The 21,822-nt window shown below is 40.1% G+C and overlaps 1 protein-coding gene across 10 annotated transcripts; it reads right to left on the reverse strand.

The window, feature by feature from the left end:
- Positions 1–716: 716 nt before the first annotated feature.
- Positions 717–20,001, reverse strand: picalmb (phosphatidylinositol binding clathrin assembly protein b). 10 transcript variants are annotated; one of them, XM_071496322.1, is made up of 23 exons: positions 19,689–20,001; positions 14,051–14,193; positions 13,804–13,879; positions 13,589–13,691; positions 12,597–12,690; positions 12,297–12,408; positions 12,100–12,206; positions 11,925–11,966; positions 10,720–10,805; positions 10,426–10,549; positions 10,156–10,289; positions 9,337–9,437; positions 9,011–9,163; positions 8,516–8,599; positions 7,215–7,307; positions 6,890–7,003; positions 5,648–5,764; positions 5,518–5,548; positions 5,317–5,416; positions 5,063–5,122; positions 3,613–3,717; positions 3,111–3,216; positions 2,036–2,174 (listed from the first exon to the last, which is right to left on the reverse strand). In XM_071496322.1, exons 1-22 carry the CDS (start codon positions 19,816–19,818, stop codon positions 3,124–3,126), a joined length of 2,202 nt encoding a protein of 733 aa, XP_071352423.1. In that variant the 5' UTR covers positions 19,819–20,001; the 3' UTR covers positions 2,036–2,174; positions 3,111–3,123. The 10 variants fall into 10 exon arrangements, with proteins under 10 accessions (XP_071352427.1, XP_071352431.1, XP_071352432.1 ...); XM_071496323.1 differs by having other exon boundaries at positions 10,156–10,283; positions 19,689–19,957; XM_071496324.1 differs by lacking the exon at positions 3,111–3,216 and having other exon boundaries at positions 2,010–2,174.
- Between the last annotated feature and the right edge of the window lie 1,821 nt (positions 20,002–21,822).

A 21,822-nucleotide genomic window follows, 5' to 3' on the forward strand; every position in this document is an offset into this window, starting at 1 on the left:
ACTGCAAACCCACTGCACTACACACAGTGGCACATCTTATGCAGGTGGATTTAGGTATTTTCGTTCAGTAATTGTCTACAGTCTCAACAGTCACTTGTTGGGGTTGTTTTGAAATTTCTGCAAGTTTAAATTCAAATTTACAGGCAGCATGTAGTATCTGAAGTTCTATATGTTATGTGAATTTATGGGTTTGTTATGTTTAGCTAGGTGTCCCCTGGTCAAAAAGACTTAAGGGCTTTAGCTAAGAGGTTTAGGTCAAAAGTTCTAGGTGCCATTGGGAGATGGATGACTTCCTCATCTTATGCGATGAAGTCCTTTTCCTGTTTTTATAGGAAATCATATGTTTACCTTAGGTTCATGAGAACAACTAACCTATATAAGTGGGGAGTTGGAGCAGTTATTCAGAAGAGATTCACATTGGCTCTGACTCCTCTCTCAGGCAATCCATGGTGCTTGATTTGATGCTGGACTTCTTTGTAATGAACCTCTTTATATACAAGCAAGATGGTGTCAGCGGAGCTTCCTTCTTCATCATCATCATCGCTGTTTAAGAAACAACAAGCACAAGTGTAAACCTGATTGAGTTATAAGATGTTCATGAGGTTCAATGCGGAACCAAAGTTAACCTTCAGGTTTGTATGATGCATTGAATCTGTCTCTTTGCCTCCAGTTAAATACATTATTACATTCATCTTGACAAAAAAAATATACAACAGTTTGTGGAAGCTGCTCTTTATTTGTAAAAGAAAGAAAAGACTTCAGTCATTGTCTGCTACACGTTCTAATTACATAAAGAAAATATCTGCGGAGACAAACGCAGAGAGTATCCTGAATCAAACTTAGGTAGAGTCAAATTTGATTGAATTGCTTTCATATTTCATACATCTTTCACTTTTGCACTCAAAGAACAGTCAGTTTTTATATACACAGAGCACCGATCAACAGCGCTCCTCCACTCCACCCCGGTCCTCTGGATCTTTTATACAATTAATTTACATCAATTCTCTGACCCTTCTCCCGTTAGCATAGCGACTAGCTAACCAGCAAGCAGACACACTCCATCCTCTCATACCCACCCACCCCCCCCCACCCTCCCTCCCCTCCCCCAACTCCCGCTGAGGAACTATAGTGTGGAAAGATGTGTGCAACATGAAGACAACTCTTTCACATTCAGAGTAACGGCAGCCTTGAATACGGTCAGTGAGTCAATGGCATGCCAAGCTTAAAGCAAATGGAGCCCACCACCCAGTGCGACGATTCAGATTCGTGGATGAAGTGTTTCTCAACAAGACAGGAAACTGATCCATTGCAAAAAACCCTAGGCACAGAATTGACTATATACTGTTTACTGACTCATACTCTAACCCCTGCACTTTAAGTACAATGGAGATTGTGAAATCTTTCATCTAGTAAAAAATTTCTTAACACAAAACTCAGAATATTTAGTGCTCTATCATTCCGCTTAATAGGTGTAATTTATATAACAGCTATTTGTAACTCTACCTCTCAATGATAGTCAGAGATCCTTGTTTAATGCTGAAGCACTCCCACAGGTGTTCAATGTACTGTAGATTTTACATTATTATTTTCCCCAATCTTAAACCAATAATCATAAATAAATACAAACAACACACAAGGAATGACTACTGTAAACACGGTAAAAAAGACAAAAACTAAACAGGTGTAAACGTCATTAGCATCACTACTTAGTGACAGTTAAAGAACTGTAGGGAATGGATGACTGATGATCGGATCAAGAAAGGGAAGGACTGCTCTCCTTTTTCTTCCACCACCTCACAGCCACCTCATCAAGCCTTTGCATCCAACCACAGTATTTCCAAATACATAACATCAAAGTTTCTCAGCACCCATAACTATCTTTACAGATTACACTGTAAAACGGATAAGGAATCCTCTTAAGGGGGGTTAGACAGCAGCATCACTCGACGTCTCGGACAAGTTACAGAATAATGGGTGTGAGCTATCGCCAAACGTCATTTGGACATGGTTACCATGGTTTCTGACAGTCGTTGCACCATTGTGTTCTTGACATGTCTGTATTTGGGGGTGTGTAAATGTTTCTCTGAAGAGTTAGACTGCAACGAGGACAAAGCTTTGCTGCTAAGTGCTTCATCTTCCGAGAGACACTTGTCTTCAAATTACATGAACTGCATCTGCAAGAAGAGCAACAGGCAATGTTAGTGCAAAGATACAATGTGAACAGAAATAATTGTCCAGTCAACTGACCGTTTACTAAAACCCTCCTCAGACCAGCATTGTCCAGTTAGAGCTTATAGATGTGATACTATATTTTTATAGATTCAGTGTGTGTGGGATGTCATTATCTCTGATGTCCAGTACAAATAAAAAATCCTTAGAAATCACAGAAAAAAAAAGGTGCAGATTTTTTTTTCAGTATCAAAGTCATTCACGGATAGTTGACGGTACATTCAATGGTACCTATTACACAGGACCTGTAGCGGCAAATTCAGTGTACCTAATTTTCCAAAACAAATAAATAGACCAAAGCTTAAAAAAGGCTTCTTATAAGAACAAAGATGTTTTTATTTCATTGTTTTCTGCATAAATCACCAGGTCAGGATGATGACTTTTTGCATGGTGGCTTTAGCCTCAGTCTTTAGACATGATATCATACTTAAAGCCACTTTGTTTGCTTGTTTAAAGGGAGCTGAAAACATAAATAAATTCACAGAAGTTATGTTAGCTACAGATGATAAAATCATTTCAGCCGGACAGTTGGTAGTTAAAACGGAAACTTAGGGAACCAGAGCTTAGCGAACGGTCAATTAGTTAAATTCAGCAATGGCCACAAGAGAAAATAGGTTTGAGCAGTATATGATGACAATGGAAGAACAAAGGGTCAGAGTGAGTCTGGCTATGTTAAAGATGTGGTAAAGCCATCAAATCAAGCCAGAAATCCAAGCAACAAAGGCCAAGATAAAACACAGTAAATGAGAAAAATACAAGTAGCACCTAATCTGATGGATAAGACATCAAGTATGCAAAGATTAAAAATAAGAAACAAAAGGGTATTAGCACTAGGCATGCAATGCATGCAGGTGCATCCACAAGCAAAGAGCATGCTGTACCTAAAGAGATGCTCTACAAGAAATCCTTGAGAGAGAGGTGTGCAAACGGGTCCTGTCCAGGGGCTCGGAGAGGACTCTGGCTGGAAGGACTAGAGGCTGCAGAGGGCTATTTCAGGAAGAAATACAGGAAGTAGGAGGACCAGAGGACAAGTCAGAGATCAGCACAGAGACTGTAGGAGGGATGAAATTAGTTTGGAGAAGCTGTGATATATGAAAGAAGGGTTAATAAAAGGTAAATGTTGGGGGAAAACAGGGAGTCAGAACGATGGAGATGATGCACAGTTTTGTCCCTTTCAGCTCAACGGAGTGAAGGGTCCATTGTTCAAACTGTCATCATCTTCAGCAGTATTCACACTGACAACAAGGCTTACACAGTGACTAACTATGGTACACGTCACAGCACAATGGATACACCTATTTACTTAACCTGATAACTGTGCAAATAGATACTGACTTCATTGTGCATCAGCTCAGTGCAGTAGTCAGACTGCCGTGCACCCACCTGAGCACTAGACACAGAGCCAAAAGGGTTGGGTGGCCTCATCACAGGCTGAGTGTACATCATAGTTGGTGGATTCATCATCCCCATAGATCCCATCTGTGGAGGCTGGAGTGTGTTGCATACAGATCAGAGAAGTTGCTTCAGTTATACAGTAGTTCAGTTGTTTGCTTTACAGATTCAAAAACGCTTTTGACGAAGCAAACGCACCTTGAGCTTCATTTCGTACTTGTTCTGAAGCTTTCAGTCACGTCACATGATCTTTATCAGTTTACCCGGTCGCTAAGGAATTGTAGGCGTTCAGTTTTTGTTTTTTTCGTCTATGTTGGCATTTCATGACAAATGTGTAAACTCCATCTGCTGATGAAGATAATTTGTTGTGATCAAAAGTTGCTACAGCTGCTACATGGACCTTGAAGGGAGACTGTACTCGCCTAGACTGCTGTTTCCAGGGTCAAAGACAGCTTCAAAGCATTACTGTATGTGCAGTGTTTAGCATCTTAAAATGGTTTTTGTACGACCACGGGGGGGCACCAAACTCAAACAATTCCCAGTTTTACACAAACAAAATTTTAATAACAGTGGTATATCATCACTTTAGTGTCTGTTATTTGAAATTTAAAAACAGCAATTTCTTATTTTAATTTTTAAATAAATGAATAAAAGAATAATAATAGGAAGAAGAATGACAACCTTGTGCCTGCCACTATAATGAAATATTTATAAGCTCAGGGTGGTTGAATAAAAAACTATTGACGATCCTTCAGTGCTCATTTTATTAATTTTAACTTTAATATTATTAAGAGAATATTCATGACGGCAAAACAATCACGGAAAAAGCTTACTTGACCCACTTGACCCAGTTTAACTACATTTAATAAATTCTCTAAATGATAAGGAGCAGGTAAATAACAGAGGCATTTACTTTACATGAACCATGGCGGCCATTAATTAATTATCAGGGGGACCCGGGGCAAATATTTGCTGGTGCCCCTACAGACCCCACGCACCAGATTCATTTAGGAACATGAACCACATGAGCACAATATAAACTAAATGAATTTTAAATCAGCATGAAAGATCATTCTTGACCTTAAGAATTTAGTTCAAAACAATCCCAACTCTAGGTCCACTTACTAGCACCTCCTATGCTTTCAACTGCATAACACTGGCCTTCGTCAGTGAATTGAGTTATGAAATAAAATGATATGAAATCTTGACACATTTCACATTTCAACAGATCCGTCTCCATGACAACCGGGCAGACAGTCTGTGAGCTGATGACGACTGTACGATAACGGTTGAAAGCTGAGGAAAAGGTAATTCAGCCAAGTATGAACTGTTTGAACAACATTAAATATAACATCATGGTATATAATATCTTCAAAAAAGAGGAGGCATCAACAGAAGCTAAAATGTGTTACATATGCTGTATATCTGGTGTAATACTGACCATGCCATATCCCATCATGCCTGTGGGTGTGGTAGCAGGGAAGGCCATGATTGACGGTGGCTGAGGAGAGATACAAATAGGCCAGTGAGAATTTATAGCACAAATGACCTCAAAAACAATAACAAATGTATAGAAAACATGACAACGCTACATTACAATTACAACAACCGCAGTCATTTGGCAGTAGAATAAGACAGGGATAAAGCAGAAAAAGGTTATTGTGAGCACTACAGTGAAAGGTCTGTCTGCATCACCATGGAGACAGGGTTCCAGGTCGTGGTCGGCGCCGCCTTGGGCTGCCAGTTGGTGCCGCCGGTCATCCTCTTCTCCCCCGGCTGGCTCCAGTGGATGTCACTGTAGATTAAGACAGTTGATGTTAGCACCAGCCTGTAAGTGCCCTGAAAGCACAGAGCTGCTGCTGTTTCTGTAACACTGAACAATGATTCACCACTTACTTTTTCATGGTGCCGTTTCCAATGCCAAGATCTAAAAAGGAAATTCAGATAGGAGGCGTTGGATGTCATTTTATACCTTTATGAACATGTGCTTTAATTAGTGCAGCTTAATGCAGAGCAGCATACTCACTGCCGACAAGGTTAGCCAGGGAGGAGTCAAGGTCATCTGACACCAGCTTCTCTGGCTGCTGACTGGACGGCTGGTTGGAGCCAGCAAGAGTCGGTTTCAGGATGCCCCCAGTAATATCTGACAAGACAGACAACCACATTGATTCGTCGGCTGACATAAAATGTATCGTCAACTATTTTCATTTCTGAATAATGCTTACAGTCATTTTTTAATAATCAAATTCACATTTGATTGGAGAAGACAAGACATGAAAAGACATTTCGCAATTATAAATAAATCAAGAAAATACAGATTAATCCATAAGGAAAATAATCACTTTTTGCCGCCCTACATAACAGATAAACTTTTGTCACTATTGTCAGAAAAAAATTCTGTTAGTGGAGTAAGAAAATTAAACTCCAATGTAATTTCCCTTGTTTGAAAATTTTATTTATTTTTTTTAATTAGTTAATATTTTAAAAGACAGATTGTAACAAAAAAAAAAAAAAAAAAAAGGTTGATGTCAGTGCATTACATTACATTCAGCTGGCAATGCTTCTGTCCAAAGCAACTAACAATAAGGGCATTTATACTCCATGGGAACAAGACAAAAAGTATGGGGTGTTGAGGTGCAGTACTCTTAATGGTGGGTTTCTTTTTCTCTCCTTTTTTGATCTAATAATACCCTAAAGTACATTTATAAAGATTTTTCTGGTTTAAGGTTCATTTTCTGTCAGTGCTGGTCAAAGACAAGATCATAGTGGTATTCCGTACTTTAAGGCTGCTTGCAGACTCTGTGTGTAGTAAAAATGGTGCAGAGAAGGCAACCTCATGTTCTTGCACTAGTGACTTGCAAGACTGGGTTGAGTCGTTGCAGGTGTTTCTGATGTCAGGACCAGACTAAGCTCTCTCGAACAAATTACTGCTATCACGATTTCCCTGGTATTGTTTCAGTCAGCCATAGCTAGAGGTGATCCATCAAATGCTGGTTCAAAAATCAATAAACTGTCATAAAAAGGCCTTTTAGATACTGCCATCTCCTTTTCTTTAAACATTCCATGTTTGTCTTGTTTTCTGCGCGACTCCTTTTTTCAGCTGAGTGACTTTTGTTTGATCTCGTTTTGTGCCGAAACACAGAGAACAGCTTTGTGCGATAACAGCCTTTAATTCACCATCCGCAAACAACAATTAGGCTTTCTAAAAGCACGGAAACCTATTGCACAGGTATTGCATGTTTACTTATATGTGATGTGAAATCCTCACCATCAGAACTGACGCTGTTGCTGCCTATGGCTTTGGCTCCAAAAACAGACTCAAAGTCCACTTGGAGTCCCCCTGCTGATGACTGCTGTGGAGGGCCCTGTGGCGTTGAGTATCCTTCATAAAAAGATGTGAAACAAGACAGATGCAGTTACAGAGTTACATGATGTGAATTACTGAAAACTGACCACTGCTTGGACTTTTGGTCTCTGCACTAGCCTATGTAAGCATATATCAATCACTGGATACTTCTGCTGAATACCACACGCTTCCCTACAAAATAGAAAACTAGAACTCATCTACTGCTGAATGTGGTTCAGTACTCTACCTCTGAATAGACCTGCTACAGTAGAGGGCTCAGAGGGGAAGGGAGCCTGGTGTGGGATGTGCTGGGCAATGGACACTGGACCACAGAAGGAGTCTGACACGCCACAGGAAGCAGGAAGAGGACGACAAAGAAGAGAAAGAGAAAAAGAAAGAGAGCAAAAGGAAAAGACATTTCAAGACCAGGCCAGAGAGACAGGTGGGAAATGACAGCAATACAGGCAGGAAGAAGACAGCCAACATGTACAACTCTTTTCTAATTGTGAAATACTGTTGAAACAGTAGTGTTTGAAACAATTTGTAGAAGGATAAAAAAGTGCAGAGCAACCCTGAACAACCCTGAAACTTCTGAAGGAATAATTTGATATTTTGGGGAATATGCTTATTCGCTTACTTTCTAAATGAGCCACTTGATACCAATCTCCTGTCTGTACGGTAAACATGAAGCCAGCTGAAGCAAGCATTAAGACAAAACACAGCCCTGTGTTAAAACAATGTATGAGCTGCATCGGTGGAGTTGCACTGAAGGTGCTTTTCCCTGGAGTAAAAATTCCTCTACTGCACTCAGACTTGCAGTTTCAACAGAGAGACCAAAGCCCTGGGAAAATTAAACCAGTTAATTTGCTGATGTACCAAAAGCACAACGGTCAACTTTCATGTCATTTGTACATTAGAGCATAACAAAGCCCTGACTTCACTGTTTGTCCATCAGTTGCAAAATCCCTTGGGCAGCTCCAGTCTGATTATGGTCGGCCACAAACTACAAGCAAAACAACTTGTTTGTAATTATAGGTTTTTAAAAATGCCTGGTGTATAACGATGCTGCAGAAAACACAGGCAACCAATCAGCAACATTGGTGCTTATTGCCTCGGTACTGTAAGCAAGATATACTGGAGTCTGGTGCACAGCCCCTTGTACCACTGCAGCATGTTATTTTACACTTCAGTTTTTGTGCAGATTAAAACAAACAAGTTACAATCAGTACTGGTAGGCAGATATAATTTTTTCTCTTTACCTTTGGACAGAACCAAAGGATTCTCCCAGTTTCCAGTCTTACTGCTAAGCTAAGCTAACCAGCTGCTGGCTGCAGCTTCATATTTACCGTACAGACACTATAATGGTGTCAATCTTCTCATCACATCATTACGGGTATTTCCTAAAATGTCAAACTTTTCCTTTTATATGAGATCATGTCCACAGTTCTATCATAAACATCAAATCAATGGCCCTGGGGGTATTTCATGGGATCCTATGTTTGCCAGGGCTCAGGAAACATAGGCTGAGATGGTGAGCCATCGTAGTACCTGAGATGGAGTGTTCTATCCGCACTGTGCGTTTGTAATTGGTTGAAACGGATGAGTTTGTGTCAATAAAGGGATTGTAACGATCTGGAGAATCAAAAATAGTGTTGGTAAAAGAAGAACAGGTTTCATCTTAAAGCTCTATGGCATGTTTGAATTACAATACAACACTAAACTATTCAGTAAAAGGGAGGATGGAAGGTAACTGGAAAGCAACATGTGCGTATGGCCTCTACAGTGGGACCTGGAGGGTCCTGGTTAATGCAGAAGAGGAGATAAGGTTTGCTTTCACGATACAAACAACATAATTCAAGCTTCGTATGAACTGCAATGATGTGCATTTTACAGAAAAACACAAGAAGACAATTTAGATATCTGCACAGACAGATAATCAACATTCAAACTACAGCAGCACAGAAACATGCAAATGCATGTACGCGACTACAGAGAGATGAACAGCGACAAGACTTTTGGAGAAGAAACAAAATGAGTTGTTACCACCAAACATTTCATGACCAGATGTCCTAGAGGAAAAGCTAACACCGTCTGAAGACACGACAGGTAAGTGAGTGGCATCAACAACGAGTTTTGAGAGGAAAGGGTTGAGGTTTGGCATGGAATCATCTCCAGCTTCAGCAGAGGTGAAAGGATCTAGGCAGGCAGAGGAAAGAGAGACAGAACAGAAGAAGACAGAGGAGAGTGGAGAGGAAGAAGTGGGCATCAGAGTCAGACAAAAACAAGAGAAGGAGAGCATGCAGAACAGTTCACCCATATCCAGAAAACACAGATGTTGGGTTGGAGGTGTTGAAGAGGCAGCTGCTTACCTGCCCACGCTGTTGCCACTGGAAGCCCTGTTGAGCCTGATTGCATGGAGGGCTGGAAAGTTGACTGCAGGTCAAAAAGGTCACTCTCCATCTTCACTGCACTGCAGGGAGGGAAAACAGAAAACAACTAATTTTTAACCCCTTTGGAAGCACCCCGTTTCTGTGCACCACCTCGAATCAAAAACCATCAAAAAGACACTAAACTGAATTTACAGACACACAAACATGGTTAAAATGTAGGGTTTTCTTGCCTATTTTCAGCTGTTTTTAAACTTTGTATTGTTATATTTTTTATCAGTGTTTTACAGGCACTCTCATTACAAACTAAGATTTTACAGCTTTTTTTTTTTTATCCTAAAATGTCAAAATGTTATTGTGTTAAAATGTCAGCTATAAATACATTTGGGTTTTCGAATAGAACAAAAAATTTGAATAAATCGTGTATCAGTCCCAAACCCAAAGACATTCAGTTTAGTATCAACATTTGAGAAGGTGGAACCATTGATTTGAAAATTACTGAAAAAACTGATTATCAAAATTATTGCCAATTAAAGTTTAAGCAACTAATAAACGTTGTGCTCTAATATCCTCAACGAAGTGCTTGAACAAGCCGACACAAAATATGGAAATAGTGTGGAAAATATGATTTTTCTAACCCTAAACCTACTTAAATGGAAATAATTGTGCAAAACTGGACAATAGGAGACTAATAAATAGTCGAAGACTTAAATTAAAAAACATAATATATAAAAAGGAAAAGCCTTATTTGAGGATCTCTTCCAAAGTAAACAAGGAATATACTGTAAATCCAGGCAGTACCCATTGGAGCAGCTGGGTGTAGAGAAGAGGTCGATGGCTGGTGCTGTGCTGATCGTGCCTCCGGTGGTGGAGATAGGTGATGTATCAGTGGTGGCAAAGGAGGGCCTCTTGGAGAGCTCCTTAAGCCTCTGTTCCTGAATAATTCAGGAAGTCCAGATCAAATATACAGGTAACAAAAACACTGCTGACATTTTTATTGAATGTATGTTAAATGTTAAGGTTTTTTTTTTTTTTGTTTTTTTTGTTTTCAAACAGCAAACAAACAACAACCTTCAGTGCCTTGAGTCGGGCCTGTTCCTCTTCGAGAGCTGCCTGCTTCTCCCGCTCATCCACTTTAGTGAAAGACATCCCCGTGCTGGCCAGTGATGAGACTGCATTTGACAGAGTACTGGCCCTGCAGGGAAAAAAACACAAATTCACACTAGATGCAGCACAGAGGAAGCTATTACTGATCTAATAACGCTTCATAATCTTCGAGCAATATAGATGGAAAGAAGGGCAGATTCTAAGACTCAAGGAAAAGATGAGAGGAATTCAGAAAAGGTGATGGGAGGATTATCCTACCTGCTGGCTGCAGTGGAGTCTTTGACTTTCTTGCCCTCTAAAGAGGCCAAGTGCTGCTCCAGAGCTTCCAGAAGGCTACTGGGAGCCTGTAGTGATAGAAAGCACACAGTCAGCAAGTTCCTGAGATGCAGAAAACGTAGTCTATATGGACATCAAGACCATAATGACAGTGGTGGGCAACCAAGATAGAGCAGAAAACACTACACCATCAAACACACCACACCATTAAATCCTAGGAGTGTGTAGACAGCCAATTTATGTCTTTGATCAAGAGGTTTAATTTTGCTCCATAAAAGGTGAACTACAAGCTTTGGGCTATTAGTTACCCACCACTGATCGATGACCACATTCCAGCCGAAAAGCTACTTTGGATGAGAGTAACATCTGTGTGGGATGACGAACTGCACCACGGCACTTTCAACAACCCGGGCGTTGTTGAATTGGTCGTGTCTAAGCACAACGGGGCAGCCATTTTACAGTAGATGAACTACACTGGATTTACACCTCAATAATGAGACCAAAGTGAACAGAGTTTTACCACAGCGAGTGTTTTTTCCTTCAACTGTTTTTCACCACGATGTAGGAGACAGAGTCAGAGCAGAGGCATGCAAAAAGACAACACTGAGGCAAGTCACGGACATAGAAGAAGAGTGAAATGATAGTACTTACACAAACTGTGAACTAAAGTGGAAAGATAAGGGGAAAATACAGAATATAAAGGTGGTGACAGTCAGAGGGGAACGTATTTTAGCTGCAGCTCTCTGGGCTTAAAAACACTGATATAAAATTGGTCCCAACACCACAACTGTACGTGCAGCTTATTTTAAATTAGGACACGTGTAACTGTCACTGTGCAGATTTACTCAGTGGTTTGCAGTTGTAAAACACTTAGTGTGGACTTTGCACCTTTATTTACTGTAGAAAGAAGGAGAGGAAGAAGAAGGTAAGGAGAAGAAGAGACAGAAGAAGAAACAAGAAACAGGAGAAGAAGACCACCTCCTTTGGCAAACATGCGCTTGAGAAGGAAATCATGCAGTGTGTCTTGTTTTAAAAAACATTTGTGTTGGATGTACTATACTGTAGTTGGACAAAGACAACACTGATGGGGAAAAAAGAGCAGTTAGAGTTGGAAATAAGAGGAAGAAAGCAAGGAAAGGCTTCCTATTGAGAGCAGAAACCCTGCGTCTTCAGATCGCTTTGCTTACCTGTGAAAGGTCTGGAATGTCGCCTCGATCAATTCCCACCTGCTGTTGGGGAGAAAACCAGAGTTACAATCATGTCTCTGATGCGTTTCGACACACACCTCACTCCACTGACCAGCTAAACAAACTCATTCACAGCAGCATTGATGAAAAAAAGAAGTGTTTTCGTGTCTGTTACCTCTGCTACTTTGAGGAACTCTGATATCCGAGTCATTCGGGTGAGAAACTTCTTGTAAATGTCCAAACCCTCTTTACACTGAGTCTTCTTCATGTCAAAGTATTTCTCTGTTTGGTGACAAACACAAAGGATTAATTTCCAATGGAAAACCACAAAATATTAACCTGGAAACTGAAAGTGTTCCTTTAAGGTCTTACCAAGCAGGTTGATGATGCCTTCATTGTAAGCAGCAAAGAGCCGGATGGAGTCTTTGAAGAGGAGCATGAAGGCTGCGTTGATGACTCCATTAGTCAGCTCATTGGCGTTGACCTGAGGGAAAGCAATCAAGATGACTAGACATTTACCTCGCAGCTTTTCCACACTGATTTGTTGCCATACAAAGACAAAAAGCCTGTGTATGTGGACTCAGATAATGCATCTGACTTTGTTTGCAGCAGCCTCAGCACAGTCTGCACACTCGAGCTGCCGAGCTACAGGAGGCTTCATCTTAAACTCACATTGAAATCGAGAAGGGCGTCCATCTGGTTCTGAATAATGGGGATAGTCTTGAGCAGCTTCTCTGTATTCATGGTCCTCATTACGCCATCCACTCTGTGTGGACACACGGAGGGTTGCAGCAGGAGAGGGCACAGAAGAGAGGGGTAAGACAGGGTAAGCAAAAAGTGGAGCTCTCAACACGACATCAAACCCACTCTTGGTTTACACCGATTGTAGGGCAGCAACTAACAAATATTTTCATTGCCGTTTAATGTGCCAATTATTTTCTCAATTAACTGTTATGTTTGTAAAAGGTAGCCTTTCTAGTTTCCCACAGCCCAAAGTCACATCTTCACATGTCTTGTGTCAGACTACAAGTCCAAAACTCAAAGTTTCCGATCATGTCTGAGCAAGTAAAGGATTAAATCCCCACAGGAGTGGAGCTGGAGCCAGCAGAGGTTTGGCCTTTAAGCTTAAAAGTGGCGAAAATTATTATTTCATATTCAATAATTGCCTTCAAACTGATCAATTAATTTACTAATTGTTGCAGGTCTAATTCACCAATTTATTTTGTTTTGCATTTAAATCTTAGAGATCCCAACTTTAGCTTAACTTTATTATCTTAAGTTTTACGTGACTCTTGTCATTATTTTATTTTGATTTGCTGTGTCCTAGTTGTGTTATTAGTCAAGAATTTTAATAATCAAATATCAAATAATCGTTTGTTATGACTTGATGCATTTTCTGTTTTCTATCTTTTGGGTTTTGGACTGTGGTTAAAAAAAAGTTATTTCAAGACTTCAGCTCTGGGAAACTGTGATGGGCATTTTTCTTTAACTTGGCATTTTTTTCAGACTAAATGATTCAATTATTAATAATACAAATTTGAAAAATAATAGTATGTTGCAGATCTAAACATAAGGCTTTCTTTTTCCACATACATAAAAAAGGAATATTTTTTTTTTCACAGTTTTGGTTTCGTAAAATCAAAAAAATCATTCTAAGTCCTTACCCTCGTTTCACTTTAGTGAAGTCAAAGGCAACCTGTCTGTATGAAACAGCTTTCTCATTAAGGTATCGACTATACCTCCTGATAAACGTCGACATGTCGTAACCTGGGGGAAAATGGGGGAAAATGGACAATTTGAAATAATTTCTATTTCAAATTTGCATGAATTCAGAATGGCTTGGAAGTGAAATCAACAACAGCCACAATCAAATTGTTACCTTGTAACCCACTCTTGTCCAAAAAATTACTGAGGTTGAAAAGTGTATTCCTTGAAGCCAAGTACTGGACAAAACGCTGTATGAGAGAGAAAATCATCAAAGACATTAACAACAAGGTCTTAATAAATAATACATTTAATCTCAAATAATCAGCTGTGAGGATATTTCACTTTTTTTGTAATCACTCATATGGCGGAACCCCTTTGCTGTATTGTGAAAGTGCATGGTGTCTGCTGAAGCATCTCACCTCATTGCCATAGACCATGAGGTGGTGTGTGGTGATGAGTGACTTAAACACAACCACCCAGCTGGTGTTGGTGGTCCTCTCAAACAGCGAGTCAGCCAGTTGGGGAATGTTGACGTTCATCTCGTTGGTGCAGTGGATCAAATCTGAAATGAGACAACAGGTTCATGAGACCACAGGGTTCAGCTGATCATCATCAGCCAGTGGCTTTGTAAAAATAACCTGCTGCTATGTGTTATTAGCGAGGGTTGCACTACAGCACTACACTACACCAATATCGAACAAGCTGCACAACTCTTCTCCAACATACCATGATTTACTGTTATATAAATGTTAATATTTAAATGTTATGTAAATATGTTATATACTGTGTGTGATATAATTATTTCAAATTTTTAAAGCTGCAAAAACAATGTGTCAACATATACTTATTAGGGTATAGCTGAAGAAATTAGTCAGTCAATCATTTAGTACATTGACAAAATTAACCAAGCAATTAATCTGATAATCTAAAAAAACATTTTGTACTATTTTCTATCATTTTATAAACCAAACACTTAATCCATCGGTCAAGGAAATAATCTGCAAATTAATGGATAACAAAAATAATCACTAGTTGCAGCCCTAAATATAGATTTGATATACTGTAGCTTGAAAGCTGCATCCTGTTCTCCAAGGCTCAACTGAAGTTAAATTCACAATTATCTGGAGTGAATATACACATTACTGATTTATTTCTCCCTGAGATTAAATTAAATCACATAGTTCAGATCAAATACCGTGTGAAGCACAAAGAATCTCATCACATAAAGGATACTGAGGTGTTGGGTCAAAAGTCTGCTGATGTCTGATTCTATGAACAACACAACATTGTCCATAAGGTTCCCTGAGTGTCAGACTGTGCTGGTTTCCGATTTACTGCCAGAGCATTCAGATTTTTTGGCTGTATTTTCTATGCCAACAAACATTTTTAAATTTTTAGGAACCGCTTTTCATCCATAAGGACAGAGTTAGTCACAGAGAACCCCATGTACTGTGGATTTATTGTCAAACAGGCCTCATGTTGAGCTGGTGAGCAGACAAACACCTGCTGCTGCCTACTACTAGTTTTTAGAAGAAAAACAGTCTCTGATGTGACTCATGCTTTTGTGCAGTTTGTTAACCTGTAAGCCGCGTCAACAGACGACTCTTCATTACTATATTTAAGTGGATGTTTTTCAAAGAGGTGTTGAGTCAAGACAAAATTGAAAATGCTGAATGAAAAATAGTTTCAAATGCTCCAAAAAAATCGATATTAAAATCTAATATCGTCTAAAGAACATCCCATTTCTCCAAAAATATGAGTATGTCCTGTGATGTGTGTAATATTCATGTAATTGTAGAATGTTACATCAAAATTTGCAAAAATATTACTACAGGCATGACCTCAAAGCAGCTACATCCCTGGCTATGAAACTTGTGATAGCAATTTTTTTTTGTCAAATGACGGTGATGTCTGGATAAACAAACATAATAAACAGTAAAATCTTCATCTTGTGGAGCCAAAGCAGACAGGGATCTCAGCAGCAGAAGTCGAAACTGATACTCTTCATTGTAATAAATAATTTGCAGCATAACATCCTTGCAACAGACTGACAAACAGTGCAGAGCATCAAGATGTTAACCACACATGCTCTGTCCCACTTCCTCTGCTCATAAGCTTCTCTTACATCCATGTGCTGGCTGAATGATGTTCGTCAAAGCAGCCGAGCCCATCAGTACTAATGACCCTGCCATTCACAGCAGTGATCACACTGACGGGGTAAACTGGGCCTCTCCTTCTGTCCTATATTTGACTTTTCAAAAGGCAGGGGGACTCTAAGTAGGACAGGGTAACCTTCCAGAGAAGCAGCAGCAGCAGTTAGCATGGGTGGCTGAACTGCCCAGAGAAGACGACGACGGAGAGGACACGATCAGGGAGGAGGAGGAGGAGGAGGAAGAGGAGGAATGTGGGGGAGGAGGATGAACTGACAGGCACTGTCATATTACAGTCAGCCTGCTAAATATTCACACAGGCTGACGTCCGTGGTTTCTTATTGAATCAATTCATAATTCACGAATCAGTTTGTGTAACAGCCATGACAGTGCCTGATGCTGTATGTTGCAAAATTTAGTTTTGATTTTTTGGACCTTGTTTGACATGATATGAACCTTTGCAGTGTTGGATATTGTTGGAAAGCCAAGGACTGGCCACTGCCATTGATCCTCGTGCATTGTACAACTCTTTCTAACACTGTAACGTTTGTATTTTTAGAGTATTTCTTCTATGTGTGTCAACCACTTGACTGTGTGTACATCTGTCTCCTTTACTTCAAAATGCCAAACCACAGTGACTTCATTCAGGATAATATGAAGAGTATTTGTTTGCTTATTTGTTTTTTAAGAATATGTTCTCAAAAAAAGTTTTTCTGATATCCAAACTAAAATAATGAACTGTGTTTCATATGATGTAATACATAAAACAAAATTCTTCACAGATGTCAAATAAATGTCAAACTAATGTGAAATAACATACTGTAGTTTCATCATACTGTCACACTGCCTAATGGTGCTTGATGTATATTTCAGAAGTTTTAACCCCTTATTCTGCAGCAGGAACCCTCAGATCTGAGAACCAGATGCTGTTTAAAGCTCTACAGCCCAGGTTTAAGACGAAGGGCAATCATGCTTTTACTGCTTCAGCTCCATCGTTGTGACACAAAATCCCCCTCAGTACTAGATCAGCTGAGTCATAGCTACATCTTAAAATACTTTTCAAAACCTGCTTGTTTAGACAATTTTAGGACCTTTTTATATTATGTACTATGTACTTATTTTTTATGTTGTTCTTTCAAGACACAAAGACACTACAGGAATTACTTAGTTACTGATAGTATCATTACAACATTGATGTATCACCCTGCAGCAGAAGTCACTGATTATCAAAAACTGTCAAGAACCTGAAGCAGACATTAAAGTCATAATCTTGTTTGCTTAATTTTTTCATAGTTTCTCAATTTACTCAAGGTTTTGCCAAAATTAGAGCATTTTTAGACCAACTCTTGTACAACTGCTGGGATTCAGACCAACTTTAACACTTCAGGACTTGAGTTTCATTTGTTAAATATACAAAAAAAGGGTTTTGTAGAAAATGTGTGTGTTTTTTTTTTTCAAAGTAAGTTAACAAGGTAAGCTTTGTTTCAGTATTGGTATAAAAACTCAGGAATCACATTGGCACTAGTATAAATAACTAATGCATTTAGTCAATCAAACAACAGACGACTCATTCAGCTACTATTTTGACAATCAATAAGTAACTTTTCAAGTAACAATGCCAAACATTCCCTTTAAGCTTCTTGGATGCGAGGATGTTTTGCTTTTATTTGTCTTATTTGAGAGTGAACTGAATATTTTTGGGTTTTACACTGTTAGTTGGACTAAACAGGTGTTTTGGAGACATCACCTTGGGACTTTCTAACAGGCTTTTTTTTTTTTTTTTTTTTTAAATTACTCAATTTAATCAAAAGATCAATCTCTTGCATTTAAATTTTCTTCTCTGTTGGGATCCAAAATATTCACCACAAATATCCCCAACTGCAGGTGATGACATTTGATTTTTGTAGTGTTTCTGCCACAATGTATCATGACGTGTCTGGAGCCTGAAACATTACACACAGATTCAGTATCCATCTGGATAATTGCTGAACTCTTACGATGATGCAGTCCCTTCATAAAACCACTTTTACTATAGCCATCATGCATTTGCAATATATGATGGTAAACAGAAAAGCTTTAGTACAGCTGCATCGATTAGTCGACTGACAGAGGATTTATTGGTTACCATATTGGTTGTCATTTTGTAAAGCAGAAAATTCAAATAGTTGTAGTTTCCAGCTTTTCAAAAGTGACGATTTGATGCTTTCTTAGTCATACATGACAATAAACTATGTATAATGTTTGGCTTTGGGACTGTTAGTGGGACAGAAGCCTTTGAAGACATTACCTGTGTCTGTGGGTACTTTATAAACTTAACGATTAATCAAGAAAATTATTGGAAGATTAATCAATAATGAAAAATCTTTAGCTGCTGCCCCAATTCTTTTTATGAAATTGGGGCACCCTGGTCCCGGTCGTTCCCCTTCTGCTTCTCTTCATCCCCTTTATTATCATCTCTCTAATAAAATGCATATAATCCCCCAAAAACATACCAAATAAAATAAAAAATAATTGCTTCTACTGTGTCTGAATGGGACATGGAGATAAGAGAAAACATTAAGCCAACAGAAAGAATCCACTGGCACCTTTAAAACAAACTTGCTGCTGAGTTTGCTTCCTCTTGGCTATCACTCCAACCGGAAAAGCCTCCCTTATGTTAAAACATACAGCGAGAGGACACCATGTGATTATCTGTGAGCTTGTAGGCTGTCTGTTCTGTGTGCAGTGAGACATCTCAGTCACGTTGGATTCCTGGCTGGATTGTGATGAGCCAACAGGGTGTCACTCTGCCAACTTCCACTCATCTCACCTCAGGGGAGTCACCGGAGTGGCACAACAGGTGTGGAGCCTGCAACTTTTAACATCAAGCCACAACAATTCACCAAAACTGACCCGTTGAGGAATCCCTACATTTGCTATATTTCATCCCACAGACCATTTTAATTGAGTCTGGAGCCAGAAGATGCAGTATCCACCGTTTTCCTGGAACGATACTGAACTCTTCTGACGATGCAGGACCTTCATAAAACCACTTCCATTGCTGCCATCGTGCATTTCAAAGTGCTGATCAATATGTCTAAAATCTACCACTGCATCTCCAAGTATAGACAGACACCGACTCCTCTGCCTATGAGTGCATCAGACAAGGATTTAAGCTCTAATGCTTATGTCAGGGTGTAGATGCAGCAGCCTGTTCTCATGCCCCGGGTACTCCTCAGCCACTAACTTGTGATTTTCGCCCGTACATTGTGTCCTGAAGCATCATGACCCCACCTGGAGTCACAGCACCAGGTATCACATTACTCAATCACTTCACTACAGCGCAGGAACTGAGCAGAGACAGACGCTTGTCCGGCTGCAGGTGCACCACCAAGATGGGAGAAATGAAATTGGATTGCAAGCATTCCTGTAAATGTTGATCTGGGGCCTGCAAGTGCAGGGGGCCCACCTGCTCACACTGGGGTTTTTAAGTCTTACCTGTCGAATACATGATCCTGACTTGCTGCTAGGCAGACTGGACACTGCAGCTATAGCTCAGCAGGTAAATAAATATGAGACACAGACAGATAAGAGAGCGGATTGGACAGAACTGAACAGCTAGACAAGCTAGTTTGGCAGCAACTAAAGGCATAAAAAATAAACACAGAATTGTGTATAGGCTTTTATAAAGGCTGCCGCAGCTTCCAAACCTCCTTCATTATGTATAACATTGTGTCAACAAGGCCTGTCCTCGATGTTAAAACAATGTAACCTCCCTGACAGGAAACAGCAGTAGCATATAGCCTGTCCTGAGGCTTTGAGGCCTTGTAGCTCCACCATCGCCATAACTCAGCCCGTGACTGAGGGGGAGCCCGCCGTGATTTCACCTGAACGCTTGTGTGCTTTTTTTTTTTTTTGAGATACTCACAATCCAAATGTTTCTTTTTCGGGCCCATTATTTCGTGCGTGGTGGCCTTGCACACGGTTTTGGACACGGCGGACCCGGTCACACTGTGCTGGGCTGCAGTTATCCTGTCCGTAATGCTCTGCCCCGACATCTTCGCTCCCTCAGCGCAACAAAAGACTTTCAAAATGCGACTTTCGCCTCGGTTTGTCTTCGGATATGCGCTTCAAAATAAAAATAAAAGAAAACCTCCACCTCCTCCGCAGCCTTGCCGGACCCCCACCTTTTTCTCCCACCTTGGTGGAAATTAAAAAAAAAAAAAAAAAAAAAAAAAAAATCAAAACTAGGCTATGGCAGACGCGGACCGGAGGAGGGCGGAATAAAGAGAAGCGGAATCAACAACAACGAAATGTTTGTTTCTTTCTCGCTTCCGTCTCAGATTTCAGATTTCAGGGATGCAGGGTCCGCTCGCTGACTCATCCGACCCGGGTCTCTGTGTTGCTCTCATCCCGATGTGCCACTCCGGATCCCTGCGTCTCCTCTCCTGCCTGCCGCCGCCGCTCCTCCAGTCGCCGCCGCCGCCGCCGCCGCCGCTCCTCCTCCTCCTCCTCCTCCTCCTTTTCCTCCTCCTCCTCCTCCTGCCGCCGCTGTTCGCTATGAAAGAAAAAGACGGGAAATGGTGGGCCCTGCTTTGCTCAGCTCCCAGTCGAAAAGGGCTTAAAACAGCGCCCTGCGGAACCTTTGCTCAGACAACACACGGCCGACTTCCTGTTGGCGCCGCCGCGGTGCAGGTGTAGCCGCGCGGTCCGCAGTCCAGCTGGGGGGTGGGGAGAGAAACGCACAAATGCAAACTCACGGGAGGCCTGGGTGTGAGGATGAAGCCTGTGCTGACACAGTGCACACAGTGAGATATGCAAAGTGAAGAGCAGCAACAGGCCTGACGGACTGAAGAATCAACCAGACTGTCGCTTGGATGGCCAGTGCCACATTTCTTCAGGGGCAGCAATGTCTATGGTGAAGTTTTAAGTGAATTTATACCTTATGTTACTCCACTGTAATAAAGAGTTTTGGTACTAAGGCTCTCCTAAATGTATACAGACATAATGACATCTTTTAATATAAAAAAATAAAGTAAATATCTATAAGGCCTAAGACCCAAAACCCAAATGCCGCAGGGACAATATTAAAATCTACTTTTAAGACCTTAATTAGTTTGGCTTGATGAAACAATCCCAACTCAGAGTCCACTTATTACAAGTTTTTTCCCCCAAGCTTTAAACTATTATCTCACAGTCTTCTTCAACAGATGGAGTCTGTTCATTTGGAGACAAATCTCACAGTCTGTCATGATTTTATATCGTTTTATGATAAGATGTAGAAATATAGGCACTAACCGTAATCATAATACAGTATCCTTCCAAATGTAAGTCATTTTCCCAGTCAGGGTGATATACCAGACTGAGTTGAAAATGTTTATAAACCAGAGATTTTACATGTTTAAGGCCTGATTTTTTGGGGGGAGAACGTCTTGGTTTGAGCATGTTTGAACAACGAATTGACCGTGACAGAAAAATGTTCAGAAATGATATAATAGAGACTGACACCATCCCTCTTCTTAACAAATAAACCTAAACTCTCTAGTGTGTGTGGATGGAAAAATGTAAAAAATGACAAAGGTTGTTGGGATACAGTTTGATGAGACTTAATACATAAGTCCTTAACATGTTGATCAATATAGAAATATTAAAATAATCTTCACTGTAGTATAATATCCTTCCAAAATGTATAAAATGCAGGAGATATCAGGAGTTTGTTGTGTAATTACAATGTGATATATTATTGCTGTAAAGCCATTTGCAGACCTGATTAAACTTATGTGAATTTTTTTTATAAACCAGATGTCCATTTATATGCCCATGGTTTTTTTCCTTACTATATGACAATATTAAAGAGAAACTTCAGACAAACCATAAAATTCCCAAAAGTGATTTAGTAGAGGCTTAAACAGAGTCTGATATAACTCTTTGAAACAACTCTCCTGTTGATTCTAAGACATTTTGTCTTCAGGAATAGGATAAAATCTGTCAGTAGAGAGCAAATATCAAAAGGAGAAGTTTGATGATATTCCAACTATGATAGAATTTCACTGATGGTGACT

The sequence above is a fragment of the Trachinotus anak genome, unplaced genomic scaffold, assembly GCF_046630095.1.
Source record: "Trachinotus anak isolate AG129_WGS33_773 ecotype Australia unplaced genomic scaffold, CSIRO_AGI_Tana_v1 ptg000014l, whole genome shotgun sequence".
NCBI classification, from domain to species: domain Eukaryota; kingdom Metazoa; phylum Chordata; class Actinopteri; order Carangiformes; family Carangidae; genus Trachinotus; species Trachinotus anak.

Excerpts from the sequence above, each read along its gene's own strand:
- picalmb (XM_071496322.1), bottom strand. The coding sequence starts at position 19,818 with ATGTCGGGGCAGAGCATTACGGACAGGATAACTGCAGCCCAGCACAGT. Across the intron at positions 14,194-19,688 it reads GAAAAAGAAACATTTGGATT|ATTTGATCCACTGCACCAAC; the intron begins GTGAGTATCTCA and ends GTCTCATTTCAG. Across the intron at positions 10,290-10,425 it reads CCCGACTCAAGGCACTGAAG|GAACAGAGGCTTAAGGAGCT; the intron begins GTTGTTGTTTGT and ends TGAATTATTCAG.